The 21,006-nt window shown below is 38.2% G+C and overlaps 2 protein-coding genes across 7 annotated transcripts in view; one reads left to right on the forward strand and one right to left on the reverse strand.

Moving 5' to 3' along the window:
• Positions 1-417: 417 nt before the first annotated feature.
• On the forward strand, positions 418-14,441 carry Sfr1 (SWI5 dependent homologous recombination repair protein 1). 2 transcript variants are annotated; one of them, XM_046449889.2, is made up of 6 exons: positions 419-556; positions 717-882; positions 1,965-2,074; positions 2,685-3,056; positions 4,077-4,257; positions 12,116-14,441. In XM_046449889.2, the coding sequence occupies exons 2-6, from the start codon at positions 792-794 to the stop codon at positions 12,262-12,264; spliced, it is 903 nt and encodes a 300-aa protein (XP_046305845.1). In that variant the 5' UTR covers positions 419-556; positions 717-791; the 3' UTR covers positions 12,265-14,441. The 2 variants fall into 2 exon arrangements, with proteins under 2 accessions (XP_058437273.1, XP_046305845.1); XM_058581290.1 differs by lacking the exon at positions 12,116-14,441 and having other exon boundaries at positions 418-556; positions 4,077-4,265.
• Positions 7,230-21,006, reverse strand: part of Cfap43 (cilia and flagella associated protein 43) — an 88,520-nt gene continuing 74,743 nt past the window's right edge. For 3 of the 5 annotated variants that reach the window (XM_046449883.2, XM_046449885.2, XM_046449882.2), the window contains 5 exons: positions 20,309-20,428; positions 18,617-18,724; positions 16,947-17,033; positions 16,188-16,276; positions 14,132-14,665 (listed from right to left, as the gene is read on the reverse strand). In XM_046449883.2, coding sequence (XP_046305839.1) covers positions 14,407-14,665; positions 16,188-16,276; positions 16,947-17,033; positions 18,617-18,724; positions 20,309-20,428 — 663 coding nt within the window. In that variant the 3' untranslated portion in view covers positions 14,132-14,406. Of the gene's footprint in view, positions 7,729-7,902; positions 8,057-8,814; positions 8,896-10,394; positions 10,560-10,795; positions 10,956-13,375; positions 13,489-14,131; positions 14,666-16,187; positions 16,277-16,946; positions 17,034-18,616; positions 18,725-20,308; positions 20,429-21,006 lie in introns of those variants that run through there. The other 2 variants (XM_046449886.2, XM_046449884.2) reach the window with 2 other exon arrangements.

Here is a 21,006-nt window from a genome sequence, read left to right on the forward strand (position 1 = left end):
CGAATTCTCTTTGCCCAGGGGGAAATAACGGTTACTACATAACAAAGGAGACAAAATGAGGAGCCTCGGCTTGGACCTACACAGTCCAACGCCGACATTTACGCTCCAAATCAGTGCATTACGTTTTCTTCGGGTCCTGTATTTACACCTGACCGCTCAGGACTCCAGTTACTTCCTTCTGGCTGCTTCTAAGCCATTATTATCAGACCTAGTAGAATATAAAGACTCAAAATGGCCACTCGCTAAGACCGAAAACACTGGCTCCTTATAATTCCCAACTTCCCCATGACTCAGAAGCTACATAGCGGCCTTTTCCTCAGCCCAGCGCTCCACCCAAGTTCGCTCTCTTGGCAGTTGCGTGGCAACAGCACGTCGCAACACCGGAAACTGCGTTTTCCAGCCAAGAGCGCAGCCAACCAGGGCTCAGCAAGGGCCGTGCGCACCCCCAGCGTCCTCCTTCTGGACCCACCCAATCGTCCTCAGCGCTCATTCTCCTTCCGGTACTGCGCCAGGGCAAGTTCCGTTGTCTTCATTTTAGCTCGCATTTGGCTAACTGGTAGGAAGCAACGTTCTAAGGGGTGTGAGTTTTGAGGTGGACGCAGTGGAAAGCGTAGTGAGGCGATTGCTGAGTTTTGGGCAGCAAAATAAAGCTAGGAACTATCTTAGCAGAACGTGTGGGGACTCGGTGGGTTTCTTGTACGTTTGATTCTCCACAGGTTGGAACCCATCGCTGCTCTTTGGCGGTCTCTGCCCTTTGGAGCGTTTGTGAGCTGTACAATTCGGGTCCCGCCATGTCTGAGGAAAGCAAGTGCTGTGGTGAGCGCGCAGACAAGCCCGAAATCAACCAGGAGGACGGTGCTGGGGACACAAACAAGGATGCAGGTAGGGAAGGCGGTTGACGGGGAAAAAAGGCCAGCGGAGCCGCGAAAGGGAGCGCACCCTGCTCAGGGTAGGCCAGACGCCCAGCCCCGCCCCAGATGCCACGCGAAGCTCGTGCCCGCACGGCGTTCACCGCCCTGGAGCGCTGGGCGGGGCATAGCCGCGCGCGCCCGTCAACCCTGCCTATCACACATCTTGGCGCCTCCCGTGTGGCCGCATCTCGCCCCCTGGTGGAGGTTCGCGCCCTCGCACGCGAATGTTTGGTCCTTCCATTTCTCGCGCGGTCACGCCCCGGGGCAGGATTGGTTGCCGGCGCAGCTGCGCGCGCATGCGGGGGCGGGGGATGGCTGATGAGGTGGCGGGCTCCGCGGCTGGGGGGCACCTGGGAGCTGGGCTTCAGAGTGTGCTGTGGAGTCGTGGGGTACCGCTTTTCCTTCGACGGGGGCTCGTGTCTGAAGGGGTAGTGGGCTTTCTGCAGCCAGGGGAAGGCGGGGAGGACCCCCCCTCTGTTTTACCCTGCTAAAGTTGATTTCTTTGTTGGAGGAGACGATGTCTCCTTTTCAGAGTTTTTTGGTGCTTAAAAGCGGCGCGGACAGACCTCCGTTTGTTGGGCCTGTATTTCTTAGGCCCCCGGCCTAGAGGGTTAACTGGTTCTCATCACGCAGCTGGCGGGGTTCAGGATGCTTGATGGGCCCGCCGATGTTTTTCAAGTCATGATTTTGGCTGTATCTCCATTCAAATATGAAGCGATCTTAATGAAATTAAGGAATTCCTGACTGGATAGTTGTTAACTCTCCTGTTTCTTCTCCGTAATGCAGATGTTGATATTTTGAGAGAGGAAAACAAGGTCTCTGAAATATACACACACACACACACACAAAAAAAAAAATAAAAATAAAAACCCCAAAACAGTTTCTGTGTGGGAAACTGCAAAAGGAGCAAGATTGAATTACAACTCTATGTAGTTAGAAGTTGCTAGTTTATTTATGGGTGTTTTGTACACTATGAAAAAAGGCCGTGGTAAAAGATGAGAACTGTAATGATATGGTTAATCTGATTCTCATTTTATAATTTTTCTTTTTTAGAAGAGAGTAAAGATCTCATTTCCACAATGCAAAGTTCACCAGATAAAGCTAGGACTCCACAAGACTCTGTGGATCCACCATCTCCTGATTCGGATAGTTCACAAAAAGAAGTATGACAGTCTTGGTTCTTTCAATGAATTGGTTCTGGTGTTGTAGCAGTGATTGTTTTAAGTCTATTGAAGAGTGGTAATTAACATGATGGTTAACAGATTTTCATTCTGAATCCCTTTCACTTAGTTTAAGTTCAGGTTATTATGATCCAAATCAAGGAAGTTTGAATCTGTACAATATTACCTTTATGAAAGTCTTTGGTGCAGTAGGTCTTTTCCTCAGTAATTCCAAAACATCAGGAATAGTGTCAGGCCCATGCTTGGTTTTTAAAAATTTTTTTTTGTAGTATTGAAGTTTGAACACAGGGCTTTGCACATGCTGGGCACGCACTCTACCATTGAGCTGCAACTCCAGCTAATACTGGGATAAATGTCTCAACACTGTTTTAGAAAGGTGTTGATCTTGCTAAGGTAAAAGAAAATGAAACTAATGGAGTGTCTGAAAATTAGACATTTTGTCATGCTTGCTTTAGATGCATGGAGACAGAAAAACCAGCTAGTGGTACCTACCATAGAAATGTTAAGATTGTTATTTCTAGTTGGCTTATTTTCTTTGGAAGTGTTTCTCTTGATGAATGTTTTTATTTTTAATGTCTTGTTCCCTTTTCAGCCTACAAGTGCAACACTTAAAGACAAAGTAAAGAAGACAAGAATTTCATCTAATTCTTGCAGTGTGATAAAACGTCTTAAAGTAGAGAAGAAAGAAAATGATCAGAATTTTTCAGAGAAACCGGCATCTTCAACAGTAGAAAACAGCTTGGAATCTCAAAGTTCTAAACACAAAGGCAGTGAATCTGAAGAAAATGCACAATTGAAAAATACAGTCAAGAATGTCAGTGCATGTAAATCTGAGCCCGTTAATTCTGTGATTGAGAAACCTAAACAAGGATTAAATGAAGAAAAAGCACTATTGGTGAAGCAGGTTCGTGACAAAGAAGAGCTGCTTCGGAGGCTAAAACTAGTCAAAATGTATAGATCAAAGGTGAGATTTTAAGAACCATTGCATAATCATAAGTTTTTGCATAAATTGTGTAAAAGTAATTTCAAAAATAGGAAGCAAATTTATTTTAGCATAATAAATAACAGAAAAATGTCATCAGTTTAGGGTTGAGTAAGAGAGACCAATACCAATGAAACTTTTAAAGAAAATGTCCCAGTTTTCATTTGATAACGCAGTAGGAGATTTTCTCTAGTTTACAACCCACAGCAATATTAGATGTATCAAATGTTAGATGAAAGTATAATGGGAACAGAAGTGACTACTGACAGTGAATAAAATCAAAAGTGTTCACAGTATAATAAAAAATATTTTTAGTAATGATACTGTGTTTCTTCCAAGGAATTAAAATGTCTTAGGCAGTTTGAAAACAACAAAAAATATATATTAGATTTTAGGTTTTAACTCAGATAGGTTGAATTGTATAGAACCCTGGTTCTTAGAAGGAAGAAGCCTCTATTACTTGGATAATTTCTGAATATGTAATAATTCATGTTTCCTCAACAATGTGGAATAAATGATGGAATAACATATCATTTGCTCTTTTTGAAGTTTTAGGAGTTTCCTAAACATGACATTTATGAAATATCAAATTGAAAAAACTTTATATATTGTCGTTTTTTGAACTTTTGGGCTCGCAGCAAAATTAGGTGGAAGGTACAGCATCATAAGGACATAGTTTAAAAGTATAACTACTATAAAAAGTGGACTATTTTTAAGTGTGTTATCATTTCTCTACATAGTTTAATGATCCGGTTTTTCCCAGAGGGTAAGGTTGGCCCAGATCCTGAATAGCCGTAGAACTCAAGGGAGTGACACTGTAACCATTGTGCTTACAACCATTCTACCATTTGCTAGGTAAATGTCTTATTCATCCCCAGGATGATGATTGCTTTTAACTTAGATGTACATTACATTTAACAGCTTTGATTAAGTAAGTTAAAATAGCATGATCATCTGATTATTGACTTAACATTCATTGATTTGTTTTGTTTTCTGTTTCAGAATAACCTGTCTCAGTTAGAGATATTAATATCAAAGTGGAGAAACTGTAGCCAGCTGTTGCTTTATGAGCTGCAGTCACTCATGTCGGAAGAGAAGAAAATAACCCTTACTCAATTGATAGACCTCTATGGGTTGGATGATACACTGCTGCATTTTAATAGAAGTGAAGAAGAATTTGCAGGTGTTTAATTCATAATTTTTTTTTTGAGAAATATCTTTGAAAATGATACTTGCACATTTTAAAGGGGAGATTTGCACATTAGGGCTTAGAGGAAGGTATCTTGATGACTATCAGTTTAGGACAATCTATAATTTTTTTTTTTTTTTCGTTGTAGATGGTCACAATACCTTTACTTATTTTTATGTGGTGCTGAGGATCGAACCCAGTGCCTCACACGTGCAAGGCATGCGTTCTACCGCTGAGCCACAAACCCAGCCCTGTGAAATGTATAAATTTTTTTTATTATTTATTTTTTTAGTTGTAGTTGGATACAATAACTTTATTTCACTTATTTATTTTTATGTGGTGCTGAGAATCGAACCCAGGATCCCGCACGTGCGAGGCGAGCACTCTACTGCTGAGCCACAACCCCAGCCCAAATGTATAAATTTTAAGTTCGAAAATTCAATGTTTAGGGTAGATTTGGTAAAGAAAACTTGACATTCAAAAAAAATCATATTTAAAAAGGAATTTGGATAGTTTTGGCAACTAGTTTTAATAAATCATTTTGCTTTTAGTAGCAAAAAGTTTTATTTTCAATGTTTAAAAATAGTTCATTCTAGATGGGAACCCCAGAGGAGTTGTATTATTGTACTGCTAACCAGCCTGCCTCCGTCAATCATTACTGCTTTGTAGGTTGGAGCGGTGGGAGGAGGGTCTGAGTGGGGGCGGGGCGGGTGGCAGGCAGGCAGGGAGTGGTGGTGATGGTGGCTAAATGTGTTAGGGGAATCATGCTCCTGGTGCAGTGTTGGATTGTTTTTGTTTTTTAATTTGTTCTTTTTAGATATACATGACAGTAGAGTGTACTATTTTGACATTATACATACATGGAGTATAACATCTTAATTAGATGCCATTCTTGTGGTTTAACATGATGTGGAGTTAAATTGGTTGTGTGGTCATATGTGAACATAAGAAAATTATCTAATTCACTCTACATATTGGTAGTTAAAAAGTCCCTCTTCTAAGTTTATGAATCTTTGTTTCCATTCATTTTCCACATCTTTTCATCTGCTGCTCTAATAGGGTTATTAAACATATGTCCAAAATTATATTGTTTTTGTCTTTGAAATTTCTCATATTCCTCCTTTAGTGAAATGACTGTTTCTTAGGAAACTATATCAAGGTATCCTGGCATATGAGGTCCTTCATATTCATCTACCTTCTAGTTTCATCTGTGAAATGAACTGAGAGTGTCCATTCAGTTCACAGTGCCTTAGCCAGAAACCCATCTTCACAGGGATGGATTTGTGCTGCCAAGTTTCACAACTGTACCTTTTCATCCTGGCTGTATGTGGAGATATGACCCAAGCTTGCCCAGTCACAGAATTTAAAATTGAGCTCAGGGAAAGAAACCTCACCTATTTGTGGCTGGAGCTATTATATATAAACTTGGAAGCTGCAGAGCTGACATTCTTGAAGGGTGGTGTGTGCTTACCGAAGGATAGAGATAGAGAGATCTTTGTGAATTAGTTTCTTGGTTCTAATTGCCAGTTATTCTGACAGGTTTTTTGAATTTCTGCCTTTAGGGGCTAACAGCTTTATTTACTTGAAAAAAAGTATTTGGCTGCTAGTTGGTAAACAGTAGCCCTCCCCCAAATGTTCCTCACTTTGAACCTAGGTCCCTCTGTCTTGATCTACAGATCTTTTAATGTTTGGCACAGCAGGGGAACTAGGGCCCTACTCTTGCATCCATTTCAATACCATCCCCCATCACCACTACACACAAATTCCTGCTTGATACTGACATTGCCATTGGCATTTGTAAATCCTAGAGGACTGGCCCCAGCCTCACATGAGCCTCTCCTGGGATTTCTAGTTGGACACTCCTGGGGAGCTGTACTATTCTAGTGGCTACTAGCCAGCTTCTATCACTGCTTCTCATTCAGCCTAAATGTGGCAGAGGAATCATGTTGTTGCTGGTGGTAGTGTTGATTAGCTCTTGGAGGCTGTAGCTTACATTTTCTGGAGTCACCATTATGTGTCTGCTGGTGGGAATTATAGCATGAGCGGGACTCTGGTTCTGGGAGAGCTGAGGAAATGATAATGGAATTTAAGGCATTTGCACCTAGCCCTAGCTGAGGACCCCAACAGCACAATGGGCACTTGAGAAATAGGAGGTAGATTATGGTGGATGAATGGGGCTTATGGAATATAGTTTGAGGTCTGAGGATGCTCTTGGGTAGTCTTACTTTTTATCGTTTTGGTGAATTTTACCTCCATTTATTGAAAACCACTGAATACCACATTTTTATAAATTAAAAAAGAGGGCTAAACCCTTGCTTTGTGCCAAATTTAAAGAGTCACCAAAATGATGATGGTTCAGTCATTTACTTCACCATCACTATCCAGCACTAATCACTATGTGGGTGATCAATTGAACCTTAGTTGTTTTCTAAATGGATTTTTTTTCCTTGTTATTTCAGTGCTGGGGATTGAACCCAGGGACATTCTACCACTGAACTACATCCCCAGACCTTTTAATTTTTTTTTTATTTTGAGACGGGGTCTTGCTAAGTTGCCTCAGCCTCTCAAGTTGCTAGGATTAGAGGTGGTAACCAATACACCCAACCTAAATGGAAGGTTTTATATAATAGCTCTCTGGAAGTGGTAGTGTGGATTAAACTTAACCTTTAGTTTATAAATTGCAGAACAATGAAGCAGTGATATCACTTGGAGAATGTGGTCAGTGATCCCAGTGGTATCACCTTGTAATGCAGCAGTTTACTGGCTGTGGAAGGGTGAAAAAGTTTTCTGCCAGTTAGTGTTTTCATATCATCTACATGAGTAAAATGATAAAAATTATTTAATGGAAATGAGAACATTTTTTCCTTGTTTACTAAATGCTTATTGGATAGAGCACAAATTAGAGCTCTGTTTGAAAATTATATTCTCAAAATATGTCATAATTTACAAATGAGTTAAAGCTTGGAAAAAGTCAACAGTTTTATCTTTATTAATAGAATGGGGAAAAATTCCACATTTTTAGTAATTTTAAGTAAAATTAAAATAAATCTCGAATACTTTATGGTTTAAAAAATCTTGTTTTTGAATAAAAACAATTTCCAGTATTTTAAACATTTATTCATGCAAGACAAAAATTTATATGCTAATTAAGGCTAAAATCAAACAATTTGCTATTGAAAACCTGCAACTAAGAAGTGACTAATTTAAGTTTCCCAATATGAAAGAAAAAGAAATCATTTTACCCAAATGAATTGATTTTTGCAATAATTAGTTTGGCTTTGTTTTTCTTGCTAGCCTTTTACATTTGAACAAGAGCAGGAAATGTTTTCATCCTTAATCTTTCAACTTCTGCTTGTAGTATTGAAATCTGTTCAGCCTGTTGTTTTGAAATATTTGTCAGCTTCTGTTGTTGCACCATGTTTTTATATCGTTCTTTGACAATCTTTTCACAAGTCAGTTGCGTCCCTATCCCAAAAGTGAAGAAGGAAGGAATAAGTTGGATTATTATTAATGCTTCAGGGTATAGGAACAGCACTCAAGTCAGTTGTATGGAAGACACACTGGTAGCTTTATAACTAAAGTTTTCAGGAGTATAGACTTTAAAGAAAATCTATTGTTGATTAAAGGGAAAAAGCTTACCCATTGCATTGCAGATGTCTTTTCTCTCGGACACAGCTACCAACTCTTCTCGTAGATTGCAGCTTAGAGTGTAATTTGCTACATCTTTTTGATTACTGAATTTTTCCAACTTTTTGAGTAGTTTTTTGCAGTTTTCGACATTCTTTTTGTGGGTCTGAAAGTTTTATTCCCATGAAGACCCACAAAATAATTTTGAAAAAAAAAATGTAATTTATATATAAAAAAAGTTATCATCACTAAGATAACATCTTACACCAATATCCCCAGTGCCCGGTGTACTGTCTGTCCCTAGTAGTCACTCAAATTATTTGTTTAAAGATAGAATGATATAGTAGTCACTCAAATTATTTGTTTAAAGATAGAATGGTATGTTAATACTACAATTTACAAAACTTTTTTGTATGTTCTTAAAAATGAGATAATATTTGAGATTACTTTGTTTTCATATTACACGTACTACATAATCAAAATTAAGCATTTGTTTTTCAGTTAAGACAAAGCTTTTACAATGCCAAGGAAAATTACCAACACTTATTGTACAATTATAACATAACCTAACTGCTCAGATATGTCCCCAGAGGTTAATTTTAATCTTTAAAAATGTGCTTCGGGGCTGGGGTTGTGGCTCAGTGGTGGCGTGCTTGAGGCCCTGGTTTCAATCCTCAGCACCACATAAAGATAAATAAATTAAATAAAGGTATTTATTTAATTGTCCATCTACATATAAAAATATATGCTTTAGTCTATGCCACTGGTTATGGTTGCAAAGACACTATTATTCAGAGACCTGTAATTACTTTGAAAACTGGGAAATAAGCAAGGTTTTGTTAGGTTCTGTCGGAAACACTGATTGCTTTGCTCAAAGAATCCACAACTCTTGGGATTACAGTGATCAATATCATTGAGACTTACCTTATCTATAACTTGAATGGTTTGCTCCATTATTCCAATCTGAATAGCAATCAGAGTCTCGTAGTTCGATTCATTTAGGTACTTCAAGAGGAAAAAAAACCCACAAATAAGGATATTTTTTCTCTTTCTTTGAATGGATAAATACATAAAGATTTTTTGTTTTCCTTACAATACTAGAGAGTGAACCTAGAGGCCCTCTACCAATGAGCCACACTCCCAGGTCCTTTTATTTTATTTTGGGACAGTGTCTTTGCTATGTTGCTGAGGCTAGATCTTCTTGCCTCCTATATAGGAGTGTACCACTATTTCAGACCTTATAAAGATTTTTTTTTTTTTTTTTTTTTTTAGTTCTGAAAATTATTGTTTTGCATAGCAAATATTGAGTTGATTGAGTCTATTTTCTTTCAGCTCATCAAACAAGTTACCCACATTAACAGTGTTCCGGTTAAAGATACTGAGGGAAATAAAAAAAAGATATGTAGCATGACTTACTCTTCAAAAAAAAAGAGAAGATAGAGATTTATGCAAATTCACAGCATTTTTCCACACTTGGGAAATCAAGAGAGGCTTTACAAGGAAGTGATGTTTAAACAAAACATGGAAAAAAGTGGTAGGTTTGGGATGATAAAATTTAAAAAAAGAATGTTTTTCCAGATAGAAGAATTGGTATGAGCAAAGACACAGAGGTAGAAGCCTAAAAAAAATTGGTACTCCATTTGGTTTGAGAGTACTAATAGCAGGAAATGAGATTAATACCCAGAACTATGGGGAAAAAATCTGATAGTGGTATACCAATGAAAACCAATGAAAGTAGAGGAGCTGTCAGTGGGGAATAAAACAGAATTTGAGGGAAGTCACGGATGGAGGGTTAGATTGGAATCCAGAGAGCTTAGATTCAACTTTAGATGTGATCACTGTTAGAAATATAGAGGTGGATCCTCAAAGGAGAGGACATGGGGGAAAATAGTGCTAAGGCTGATTTTTTTTTTTTTTTTTTCCTTCTCCTTTCTCTTTCTTTGTGGCATTGGGGATTGAAGCCAGGAACCCAGGGATGCTATGCCACTGAGTTACATCTCCAAGTCCTTTTTATTTTTGAGATAGGATCTTGCTGAGTTTGTCATGCTGGCCTCCAACTTGGGGTTGGGGTCCTCTTGCCCCAGCTCTTCAAATTCAGGCATGTTTTACTATGCCCAGACTAAGGCACACTCTTAAAGAATGACATTAGAGGAAAGAGAGGAGAAAATGGGGGTCATACAAGACAAAGGAATGAGTAATTAAGGTGGTCAAATGCTACAAAGAATTGAAGGCTGATAGAGACTGGGAAAAGAAGCCCTGGATTTAACAAATAGGAAATCTTTAGTGAACTATAAGAGAACTGTGCTACTGAATGGGTCATGAAGATGTGTAGGCAACAGACATAACTACTGGAAGAAAAATAACTCATTCACATATTCACCTAGGAAAGACTTCTGGCTCAGAATATACTTGACATCATGGAGGCTTCTTATTAAATGCCAGTTAAATGAACAAATGTATTAATGGATAAAATTAAAACTGTGTAGAGGGCAGGGAGAACTTGCCTTTTGACGCTGTCTTGAAAAAAACAGCATCTGAATATCCCAGGCCTTCTGATTTAGGTCTTCCATTTTCATCTCCATTTTCTTATGTTCCCACTCAATTTGATATATTCCTTTGTGTACCTCTTTACTTTCCATCATGCTAGCAACTTTCTTTTGACCTTGAGTCTTAAAAAAAAAGTATTTGATATTCATATAACATGGTTCTGCATGCGAAATTATAGAAGATTTGAAGTTGAATGTTATTCTCAGAAAATACTTGAATCACAGAGATAATTCTCTTAATGTGGTGCTGAAGATTGAACCTAGGTGGCACGCTCATTTTGATCCTCAACACCACATAAAAATAAAGATAAAAAATTTATTTGTCGTGGAAATGAGGGAATAATGTAAAGTATAACTACCCGAATTACAGAATTCAAGTCTTCAATTATGGTCTTATTCATGAGAATTGCATCAGAATACTCCAGGATTAGTTGGAAATTCTCTAGTTCTACTTGTCCTTGTTTAAGAAGAATTTGGATGGTCAAATTCAACTGGAATTTCACTTTCTCGTCCTGTAATCTAAATGGAAATAGGCTTTAAATAAGTAGGTATAGTACATTTACATATCAAATTTAATATAAAATTCAGATCAGCTAAAAGAGAACATCCTGGAGATTAGTGTGAAGAATATTTTCCCAAATGATTAGCTTTCCTGGACACCCCAGTGATACTCCATCCTACTGATTTGCAATATAATTGAATTGTTCAGAGAATACTATGGACAGAAATACATCCACAGATTTTTACTTTAGGATTAAGAAAAGATGGTAGGATTTTGATTGTAATAAAAATAAAGGTAAAGCCAGGCATAGTGGTGCATATCTGTAATCCCAGTGATGGGGGAGCCTAAAGCAGGAAGATTGCAAGTTCAAGGCCAACCTCAGCAACTTAGCAAGATCCTGTCTCAGAATAAAAAATAAAAAGGACTAGGGATGGAACTTAGTGATAAAGAGCCTTGGGGTTCATTCCTAGTGCAATAAATAAATAATAAAAATGAAAATATAGAGATGCTGCCAAGTGTTTAGAGTCCATTAAAGTTGACTTTGTTGATTTCTGATACTGTACTAACAATATTTAATCCATGTGTTACTTATCAAATCTAATTGTGCAAAATTCATATTTCTCCCGGTAGTCTAGAAGTCTAGATCTAAAAATGGTGAATGATGATGAATTTGGGAATATCAGAGATGAAATTTATCCATGAAGTCATCAATATGGCCTTTTTTTTTTTCTTAAGTTACAGATGGACATAATGTCTTTGTTTTACTTTACGTGGTGCTGAGGATCCAACCCCGTAACCCAGTGTCTCACGCATGCTAGGCGAGCGCTCTACCTCTGAGCCACAAGCCCAGCCCTCAGTGTGACCTTTTGAAGCAGGGACTTAAGAGTATGCAAATCACTCAGTAAAAAACAACACTGTCCCTGAAAAACATGGAGCTGGGAGGTGTCTGTGTGGTCACTGCTTGGACATGTGCTTAATGTTCCACATAGTTTATATGTCTTAATCCCCCACACACTCAACTGGTAGAGACAGGTTGTATTTTATGTGGAAAGGGCAGATTTAAGAAAAACCAAGATTTTTCTAAAATTTGCTTCTTTATATTAAAAGCAATGGAACAATGTGGCATGTTTTATACTAAAACAAGTCTTATGTGACAAAATGTGCTCTTTTCACTTAGGCAATAGAGCAGAGACCCTGCGCCTATTGGAAGGAAAAGTAGGCACAGATCTCTACCATATCGGCTTAGGAACTGAATACCTTGGCAAGACTCACAGAGTAAAAGAAATAAGATCAAAAATCAATAAATGGGATGGACTCAAACTTTAAAAAGCTTCTTCACAGCAAAGGAAACAATGTGAAGAGAGAGCCTACAGAATGGGAAAAATTTATCACATTCAACTCAGAGCATTAATCTCCAGGATACATAAAGAACTCAAAAAATTTAACACCAAAAAAACCCAAATAACCCTATCAATAAATGGGCTAAGGAACTGAACAGACACTTCACAGAAGAAGAAATACAGTCAATCAACAAATATATGGAAAAAATATTCTAACATCCTAGCAATTAGAGAAAAGCAAAACTACACTGAGATTACATCTCTTCCAGTAAGAATGGCAATCATCAAGAATATAAGCAACAATAAATGTTGTCTAGGTACACTCAAATATTGCTGGTGGGACTGCAAATGGGTGCAACTACTATAGAAAGCAGTATGGCCATATCTCAGAAAACTTGGAATGGAACCACCGTTTGACCCAGTTACCCCACTCCTAGGTTTATACCCAAAAGACTTAAAATCAGCAGCCTACTACAGCGACACAGCCACATCAGTGTTTGTAGCAGCTAAACTATGGAATCAACCTTTCAACAGATAAAGAAATTGGTATATATACACAATGGAATATTCCTTAGTCTTAAAGAAGAATGAAATTATGGCATTTGCCAATAAATGGATGCAACTGGAGAATATTCTGCCAAGTAAAATAAGCCGATCCCAAAGAACCAAAGGCTGATACTAATTCACAACAAGGGGGTGGTGGGGGAGAATAGTGGTATTCAGGAGTGAAGGGAGGGGAGGGGGCGTGGGGTTGGAATGATAGTAGAAAGAATCTGACATTATTACCCTATGTGCATAAATGATTTACGTGACTTGTGTAACTATCATGTATAACCAGACAAATGAGAAGTTATACTCATATATGTATGATGTGCTAAAATGCATTCTCATGTATTCTCATGTATAAGTAATTAGAGTAAATTTACAAAATGTGCTCTTTAGTATAGAAATTTTCAACCCAATGCTAGGATTGAAAGGGATTCAGAGGGATGGATTTGCACAGATGTGAACAGCCAGTAGGCATTTTCCCCATGGGCACTGCCACCTGAGACAGCTCAAGACTGGATAGGTAAACCTGAATGAGAGGTTTGCATTACAGGAGGAGTTCATGGAACACTTTTTCAATCTCGCGCTGCACATGTTCATCATCCTCAACTCTCTTCTGGAGGAAAGCCATCATTTCAACTAAGCCAGCTGCCTTCTGCTTCACCTGAAGAAACCCAACAGCAGAAACTTTGAATTCAGAAAACATACATCTTTAATTTTGTTTTAAAAAACCACCAAATCTTAAGCCCATCTTTCTAAGATTAAAAAAAATTAAAATTCCTGCCATTATGTAATAAAAGGTGTGTAAAACTTGGCGGGGCACATTCCATGAAAATTTTAAAGTGTATATAATTGGCTTCTTGCTGAAAATCAAGTATGCAAGCAACTAGAATTTTCTTATATCTTTTTGACATTTGTTCCCTTAGGTAAAATTGTCAGATCATAGATACTTCAACAAAAATAAGCCAGCCTGATTATGTGGCACTAAGGTAGGAATCTGGGGAGGGGAGGAGGAAGCCCCTTGAGCATCAGCAAGAGAAAGGATTCTTTCCCCGGATTCATACTCTCAAAATTTCTGCCCTTTGCTACATCTTTTCTATTCTAGAAAAACTAATTTCCGCCCTCTGCTACATCTTTTCTAGAAAAACTATAAAGTTGGTCTAGTGAGCTTAATATAACTAGTCTGCAAAACAGGGTCATCTGTAACAGTGTTGTCCAACAGAAATGAAATGTGAGCCATAGCCATTTAATTAAAAGTAAAATGAAACAGATGAACTTAAATCTGTATGAAAAACATTAATGAGATATTTCTCCTCCCCCCCCCCCTCCATAAACTAAATCTTATAAATGTGTGTATTTTCCACCTTCAGCACATCTCAATTAGGACTGGCCACATTTATTTCAAGTGCACAATAACCGCACATCACTAGTGGCCCAGTTTTGGATAGTGTAGATCTATAAACAGACCTGCTTGAGGCCCTTGATAGCATCAAAGTTAATATTTTACTTCGTAATTTTATTGTTAATATCTAAATCGTTAGCTTTTCTGTATGCATTGGTCAATGATACTATATAGTTGATATTAGTATATTGAGAATAAAATGAAATAAAAAATGATATTACATACTTTGTGTTCATTTTCAACTTTTGCTCGTCTGGTTGCACAGAAATGATCCCAAACTGAAGGGTCTAAGCCTTCTGGCATGTTGTTAATATTATCCAACTCATCCATGGCTTTCATTAAGTGGGCAAAAGTGTCCTTATTCAACTTGCCAGATCCCGGTCGTTCTCCAAATGGGGTACTACTGGCTGCCTCTGAGTGCGCTTTCTGTTTGTGAATCCTGGTATTAGCAAGAAAAGCCTATCAACCTTTCACATTCTCTCGAGACACAACAACAAAATCATTATAAAATAATAAGATTGTCAGCCTAGGCTCATAGGACATACTGCATGGCAATTTTCTTAGGCACTGGAGAACTGGTGGGCACATTAGTCCAAAGAGAGAAGCACCCACTTTGTCCTTCCATACTCTGGGTCCCCAGATGTGACCCTAGACTGGACTACAGATGACTAACTGTTGTCAGTTCTGGCAGCATTACTTTTGCGGGGAAACTTTCAGGCAAAGCAATGCCCATGGGAGTGTGGGTGGTCCTTGGGTCTGTATGGCAGGTCCTCTGCTGGTATCCTTTTTTGCAGTAGACAATGCTTAGATCTGTGTGAACTGGGGAAGTGTCTCTTCTTATCCACGTAAACAGATTAGCTTTGTTTCCCTGTACTGCAGCAGGCACCCTTGTAATCCACAGTGAGACTGGTGTTGCTGTCCCAACTCTTAGATAGGAAAGTTCAGTCCTGGGAGAAGCTGATGACCAACAGCTAGCTTCAGGTCTGATAGATGGGTGACTTAGGGACTTAAGGAAAGGGTATGTACTTGGGCTTGTGATAACATACCTTTTTAAAAATAGGGAAACCAGGACATGAGTGAAACAGGTAAAATCTCTAGGTTGCAAGTGAGAGAATAATCTTGTATCTCAAACACAAATTAGTCTACTCTTGTGACAAACTTCATGAGTTTTAGACTACAAATCAGCAAAATATAATTCTAAGGCTACTCTCAGTTAAAGCGTGGGGGGCTATTTATAGTCCTGGGGATTGAACCCAGGATCTTGTGTATTCTAGGCAAGTACTCTACCACAGAGCCATATCCCAGCCTAGAACTCTTTTGATAATCACTATTTTCAACCATTTATACGGCATTTTTTTCCCAAACTTTGTTCAGAGCATAATCACATAATCTGAAGAAAAGAAATTTCTGATCATGTAGGTTTGAAAAACACTGCTTATTCTTATACTTGGAGATCCAAAGGCCAATAATAATCTCTGAGAGGTTCTGCAGTATGGAATACTGTTTTAACTTTTTTTTTTTTTTTTAAATCTTGTATTTTTCCCAATTTACGTAGTCCTGGAAACCTGTTAGGTGCAAATCCAACTCATACCATCAGGGGCTGGTATTTGTTGGAACACATCTTGGGGGAAAAAACAGTTTATGAACTTTTATGCTATGACTCAAAAGGAAAGACTTTCATGAGTGAAAGACACTTAATGCACTTGTGACACTTATGTAAGTACCTTGCTTACGTAGAAATTTTTATTTTTAAATAATGAAAAGGAATATACTATACTTGATTTCCTTCCCTTAAGATGTAGGCATAATCTCAAAAAATGCTGAATTATGATCAAGATGAACATCTTTCCCTAAAAGTTACACTGACAATTTCTGAGAGAAAAAGGCAAAATCTTATAATCCTCTTCATTTAAAGGCCTTTCTTTCTTTTTTAGAAACATAATAGCAAAGGAGAAACAAACCTTGGTCGGCGTTTAAAAAGTTTGTAGAGTAGATCCACCTGATGACTGGGAATTTCAGAAAATTCCTTTTTAAAGCTTCGATCCAGAACCTAAGGATAAACACATCATTGCAAGAACGTAACTTTATTTAGAAAACTTTTTTTGTTGACAATATTCTTTAAAATACAGGTTGTAGCACTTTGATGTTAAAAATCCACAAAAACTTTTTTTTTATAAAATTGAAGATGATTCACAGTGCAAGTATTTCCCAAAGATCTTTTTTTGAATAGGAAGCACCTCAGTGTATTAAAAGTGTTATTTCATATGAGAGGTCTTAGAAATCATTCATAAGTTTTCCAAAATAATATTTATTGACAAAACATGCAAGTTTCTCTATTTTTTTCTATTCCATCTCCTTCCATTCCATTCTGCTTTTTTGTGCTATCCTATCCCATTCTTTTGCATTAGAAAGCTGCTGGTCAGACCTACTAAACTGATTTCATAACCAACTAATGGAGACTGCACTCTTAAGTTTGAAAAGCCCTGGAAGTTCAATGATCTCCCTGTTTTTTGCATAAAAGAAATCTTAGATGAGAGAAGTTTACAAAAATTCTTTTTACAGATTTTCAGAAGTGTTCAATGGCACAAAATGAAGTTCATTCATAAATGGTAATTATAGTTGGAGAGAAATCTATAAGAGTTATATGTCATTCAGCTTTCCTCTAATCCCAAGAGCAACAACTCAACTGCATTATCAGTTGGTGAGACAATGATTCTCACCTTGTCTTCTGCCATTAAGTTGTCATAGTGCTCCTTAAATGCATCCAATTCTTCTCTAGATTTCCGGATGGCTTCTGAAGTCTGGTTCTAGAATAACAGCAGGAGTAGTTAATTGGAACTGGAGACTTCAGTATAAAAATACAGGAGATTCAAAGATGAATCCAGAATTTTCTAGTACACAAAGTAAAGGTGCCATGTAGTATCTGTTACAGAAAACTTTTATAGAAGGAAGTAAACCATTTGGAGACTTGAACAAACCTCCAGTCACCTGTTCCTAAGGACAGTCAGCACTGTGTAAGTGCATAAGCATCAGTGACAGAGTGTGTGGCTGAGGAAAGTGCGCAGGCTTGAGAGTTCCGTGGACCTGGGTTCTGAGACTGAATGTAAATATGGACAATGGCCAGCCATATGTAGAAACAGAACTCTGATCCACTGCAGCAAACACCTGGCAAACTAAACCAAAACCTTTGCAGTGATTGCCCCAAACTGTCAGGACTTGGTCAGTAATTGCCAGCTGTTTAACTTTGGTACCTACTTCCAACTCAGGATCGTCTAGAGAGGGCCAAATATGTTCCCCCAAACCAGGTGGCTTCTAATTGGTTTGCCTGTGCCAACAACATCCAGCCAGGTGTGCTTGTGTCTTCCCTGCTTCCATCCTATGTCTTTCCTGCTCCCCTGCCTGCCTTCCAGACTTGGCAAAGCAATGCCCATGGGAGTGTGGGTGGTCCTTGTGATGGCAACCATTCTGCTATGCCAAGCTCAGAATAAATAGCCTCTGCTTATTCTCATTTGGGTGGCCTTCATCTATTTCCACAGTTCAGTTCCTGCTCTATAACTTACCACTGGATGTCTGAGGCATGTTACCAGCCTCACAGAGACAGTCTTTCTCATTTGTGAAAGAAACCTAGTATCATGCAGGGTTGTTCTGAGGAGGGATATATATAGAAATTTGCTGTTTAATAGACTCTTAGAAAAAAGTACATATTTCATTTATGATACAATAAGTCACACATTCGCAAATTTGCGTTAATACTAACATCTGTCAAAACTTACTGTGTAATAAACATTTTGTATCCTATTTATGGTTGTGTTTAGATGGTTTTCAGAATATGAGCTAACCCAATACTCTTCCATGCTTAGTGAATTTTAAGAGTGCCAAGGCCAGCCTGGGCAACTTAGTAAGGCTGTGACTCAAAATTTTTAAAAAAATTTAATGGTTGGGGATATAATATGGTGGTAGAGCCCTTGCCTAGTATGAAGCCCTGGGTTCAATTCCTAGTACAGCAAATAAATAAATAAACAAAATTGAAAACAAAAAAGAGCATCCAGTGGTCCAGGGAGAACAATGCTTCCTGAAGAATGGCTTGCAAGCAGCTTAAAATGTTCTAGGTGCCATAGTCAATGGCTTAAAGTTGTGCTTTCAACCATGAACCTCATTTTACAAACCACTTCATATGAAGCCTATATGGTTCTTTTGACTAAATGATTCCAGAGGCTAGATCACATAACTATTAACAAATTTGAATGGGTACTTTTCACCTGGCCCTGGAGCAAAGTCTTAGACAGGGGTCAAGGACTGCTCCAGGTTAAGGAGGTCTGGGAGCTCTTGCTAAACAAGGAGCAGGGCTGTCAGGAAAGCCTGGCACTCGGGGATCAGGCTCTGTACTTACTTTCTCCTGCTGCTTCCTTACAAGGTAGTTGTTCAGGAATATTTCTCTGGAGGTTAATTCCTCTTCCAGCAGTAGAGAAAACACAAGGTTATTTATTTTCAATTCCTCCTGTAAAAATATTTTAAAAGGTGTGTTTGTGTGAGGGGGGGTTATGATTGATACTCCTGAGAAAAGACTACTGATGGTCATAGACTTTACTCAAACAAGTTCATGACATATACATAAGAAAACTCTTAAAGAATAGAGACTTAACAGTAACTGGTTATTTTTCTTTCATCATTTCATTATAAGGTAAAACATACAGAAAAATACACAATGTGAACTCATAGTTTAATGAATTATTATAAGGGCCAACATGTATGTCATAAGCACTCAATTCAAGAAATAGAATTTTGCCACCCTAGAAGCTCCTTACAGGTGTTCCCATCAAAATCTCAACTCCACTACTAACCAGTGCTTTGACTTTCATAGTAACAACCTCTCTGAAGCTTAAGTGTGTTTATCTAGACACTACAGTATAACTTGTCCATTAAAATTTTTTTTTGTCATGTCTTCTAAATCTCTTATAATCTTCATGTCCCCTCTTTCCCTTTCTTTCCTCACAATTCATCTGTAGTAACTGGGAGCTTGTCATTCCACCTCACCTGCGTTTTACCCAGTGCATACTCCTGGTTCTTCAGCCTTTGTATTTCCTGAAAATTGCCAGCTAGATCCAGAGGCCTGATGAGAACCAGCTTTGGTCCTTTTGGAAGACCATAGGTGATACTATGGTCTGTGATTAGGAGACACAGTATCTGGTCATCATTCTATAATGATCACAGCTGTAGTTGCTCAATGCCTAGGTCCATAGATTCAACAAGAGTTGAAAAATGGTAATAGTCTGTTTTTACTTTCCGTTTTCACTTATTAATTGAAATACTTTCATAGAGAGTGCTCCTACTTATGTACTGGTTTGGTTACCTGAGGGCACAGTTCATATACGAAAGGCCAAATAGATACTTTATGCTTTCCTTTATTAGTTTTATATAAGAATTGGTTATCATCCTCTGAAGATAACCAATTGGCACTTTCTGTTTAAAAAAAATCACAAATTTGTGAATTTAAACAAATTTGATGGGTTTCATTTAATTGCAATTATATCATCTTTGAATCTTAAATGTTCTCATTTAAAGGAGATGTATGTGAGTGGCTCTTGAATCCTTTGGATATTATCTAGTAGTCTGATAGTACCCTTTTTATCTTGTACAACTAGGTGTTCTAACTAGTTGTAACCTAGGTGTAGCTGTTTTTTCAAAATGACAGCTTTACTGAAGTATATAATTCACATACCATACAATTCACCATTTATAGTATACGAGTCAGTGGGTGGTCTTCAGAATATTTAGGGTTGTGTTACCATTGTCACAATCAATTTTAGAACATGTCATCAGTTTAGCTGTCATTTCCCATTTCCCTGCACCTCCCAGAAGCCTCCTTCCTCCCTGCAAGGCAGCTACTTCTCAGGGCACCCAAAGAGGAAGTCTGCCAAGTGAAAGGGAGGACATGCAACAACAGGAGGCTGAAGAGGGACCCAGGGACTCAGGCTTGCAGGACCTTGGTACCAGTAAAGGGTGTTGGTCATTATCCTAACATCAGCCAGGTCCCTGGAGGTTCCTTAAAAGAACAAGTCACAGAAGCAAAGCTTCTGTTTACCTGGTTGACAACCATCTCGGCCTTCACTCTCCTTTCAAAGAGTTTTTTCAAAAGTTCATCAAAGCTCTGTGTGCTTTCTTGAATTGAGTTTTGAAGTTTCTTCAATTCTGTTTCTAATGACTGAAAAGAAGGCCATAGTGAAGTTAGAGTTTAGGAATATCGAGTGCTCCCAGGATGGGATGTTGCATTTTGCCCCTAGGGAGGGGCAGGAGGAAGGCAGAGCTTGTGAGGTGTTCTGAGACCTCAGTCCCTTCAACCAGAGATTCTCCACTTGGATACTGGGTGTCTGGGGTTTTTGCTTTAAAATGATTACTTTGCAGAGGAGGGATAAAAATCACTAATGATAGCTAATGATACAGCCAAAAGTAGGCCTGGTAAAACAAACTGCAGTAAATTTTTTCAGAAAACTCTGACTCCCTTTATAGGATAGTAATTTCCAGATATATAATTTGGCCCTAAAAAAATTTTCTTGCTTTTATTTTTCCCCCAAGCTTTGAATTCCTTTCCATGAAAATTTTATATATTTTTCCACATTATTTTATTATGCATTATAGTTGTACATAATGTTGGAATTTGTTGAATATTTGAATATGCACAAAATAGAACAATATAATTTGGTAAATATGCACTCCCCTGCACATTCTCCCTTCCTCTCTACCACCTAACCCCTGGTCCCTTTCCTCTATTGATCTCTTTTT

This window comes from Marmota monax, unplaced genomic scaffold (genome assembly GCF_021218885.2).
Source record: "Marmota monax isolate L192 unplaced genomic scaffold, Marmota_monax_Labrador192_F-V1.1 WCK01_AAM20220418_F8-fsc00004, whole genome shotgun sequence".
In the NCBI taxonomy this organism is placed as follows: domain Eukaryota; kingdom Metazoa; phylum Chordata; class Mammalia; order Rodentia; family Sciuridae; genus Marmota; species Marmota monax.

Coding starts and splice junctions, on each gene's coding strand:
- Sfr1 (XM_046449889.2), top strand. CDS start 792: ATGTCTGAGGAAAGCAAGTGCTGTGGTGAGCGCGCAGACAAGCCCGAA. Junction 2,075..2,684: donor CGGATAGTTCACAAAAAGAA/GTATGACAGTCT, acceptor TTCCCTTTTCAG/CCTACAAGTGCAACACTTAA. Junction 4,258..12,115: donor AAGTGAAGAAGAATTTGCAG/GTGTTTAATTCA, acceptor CTTTTCACTTAG/GCAATAGAGCAGAGACCCTG.